Consider the following 1,873-nt stretch of genomic DNA (forward strand, 5'->3'; position numbering starts at 1 on the left):
GGAAGGGAGGGGGCGTGGCTTTGCAGGGCACCGCCCCCTCCCGCGTAGCTCAGAGGACAGCGCGGGGGACTCCGAACCCCAAATTCGCCGGTTCGAGCCCAGCCCTGGGCGCTCGCACACATTTTTTCACCCGAAATGTCTTTTTTTCTGCCGTTCTCCCTCCCACCCTCCCGCCCCCGGCGCGGCCGCGAAGCCCCGGGGACCCCGCGGAACGCGGGAGCGGCGAGGTGGCCGCTGTCCTATTGCGGTGGGGCGGGGATCGCCGCACAGCGTTTCTGTAGTGTAGTGGTTATCACGTTCGCCTCACACGCGAAAGGTCCCCGGTTCGAAACCGGGCAGAAACACTTCCTTCCTTTTTCTTCTCCTTTCCGTCCTTTTTCTTCTCCTTTTCGCCCTTTCCCCCCCTCATTCCCACACTTTCGGCACATCTTAACCCTTCTCCCATCATTTTTCTTTATGTGTTTTTAAATTCAACACTTCTTTCCTCCCTTCCTTCTCCAAACAACATTTCCTCCATCACTTTTCTGGCTAAATATTTTAATCCCAACCCTTTCTCCCCCCCTCACTCCCCCATTTGCCCCTCTGTTTTGCGTTTTCCCCRCTCCAATTTCACGTGATTTCTTCTCAGTCGCTGCTTCAGCCCCGCCCTGGCTCTGGCCTTATCAGCACCCCCACATCTGCTCCCTCAGAGGCTCCGAGGAGGAGGAGGAAGCAAGAAGGAAAAAACAAGAGGAAGAAGAGGAGGAGGAAGTGGTGAGGAGGACGAGGCGAGGAGAAGGAGGAAGAAACGAGGAAGAGGTGAGGAAGAAGTAGGGAAGAGGAGAGGAAGAGAGGAGGAAACGAGGAGGAGGAGAGGAGGAAGAACCCCCTCCTCTCCCTTTCCCCGCTCCTCTCCATCCCTCCCAGGCAACAACTCCCAACCATCCCACACCCAACAGCGAGGAAACGCATCCTCCTGCTCCTCCTCGCAAACACCCAGCACCCAAGGGGAGGAAGCACACCCTCCTCCTCCTCCTCGTGCTCCTCCATGGCCGTCCCCAGCCCAGCCGAGCGGCTCCGCGCCGAGGCCTCGTGTCCCGTGTGCCTGGAGCTGTTCCAGGAGCCCGTGTCCATCCCGTGCGGCCACAACTTCTGCCGGGGCTGCATCGAGCGCTGCTGGGAGAGCTCCCGGGAGAGCTTCCCGTGCCCGCGGTGCCGGGAAACAACCCCGGAGCGGAGCCTCAGACCCAACCGGGAGCTGGGACACGTCGCTGACATCGCCCGGGGGCTGCTGGCCCCGGTCCCGGGGACTCTGTGCGGGCGGCACCGGGAGCCGCTGCAGCTTTTCTGCCGGGAGGAGCGGGAGCTGCTGTGCCTCGTGTGCGCCCGGTCCCGCCTGCACCGGTTCCACCGCGTCCTGCCCGCCGAGGAAGCGGCTCAGGAGTTCAAGGTAAAGCCCAGCACAGCCCCCGGGGTGAGGATTTAACCGGGGAAAAAAGCGGTCCCGAACTGCCCCCGGGGGAAACGGGGATCCTCAGGTTTCAATTCCGGTTTAAATATTCCCATTTAAATATCCGAAATGTGTGAAAACGCCTCGAACGGGGATCCTCAGGTTTATATTCCTCATTTAAATATCCGAAATGTGTGAAAACGCCTCGAACGGGGATCCTCAGGTTTATATTTCTCATTTAAATATTCCCATTTAAATATCCGAAATGTGTGAAAACGCCTCGAAATGCTTTTTCTTAAGGTGCTTTTAACCAGATCTCAAGGGCACCGGCGCTGTTTCTTTCACTTCAAATAAATAGAAACCATTTTTGTTAAGTTACAAATACTTCGAAATCACTTCTCCCTCCCCTGCTGCTCCTTTTCTGCTGCTGCTCCAACCCCATTT

General features: G+C 57.7%; 1 protein-coding gene and 1 non-coding gene across 2 annotated transcripts in view; both read left to right on the top strand.

Annotated features, from left to right (window-relative positions):
* Window positions 1–271: 271 nt before the first annotated feature.
* Window positions 272–344, top strand: TRNAV-CAC (transfer RNA valine (anticodon CAC)). Its single transcript has one exon. It is a non-coding gene; the product is annotated as a tRNA-Val (tRNA).
* Window positions 345–919: 575 nt separating this feature from the next.
* The window catches only part of LOC130586397 (E3 ubiquitin-protein ligase TRIM11-like), a 9,823-nt gene continuing 8,869 nt past the window's right edge, over window positions 920–1,873 (top strand). The window contains exon 1 of the mRNA XM_057387198.1: window positions 920–1,429. Coding sequence (XP_057243181.1) covers window positions 1,028–1,429 — 402 coding nt within the window. The 5' untranslated portion in view covers window positions 920–1,027. The remainder of the gene's footprint in view (window positions 1,430–1,873) is intronic.

Source organism: Malurus melanocephalus, unplaced genomic scaffold, assembly GCF_030028575.1.
Source record: "Malurus melanocephalus ecotype Western Australia unplaced genomic scaffold, MMel_1.1 scaffold_1155, whole genome shotgun sequence".
NCBI lineage: Eukaryota > Metazoa > Chordata > Aves > Passeriformes > Maluridae > Malurus > Malurus melanocephalus.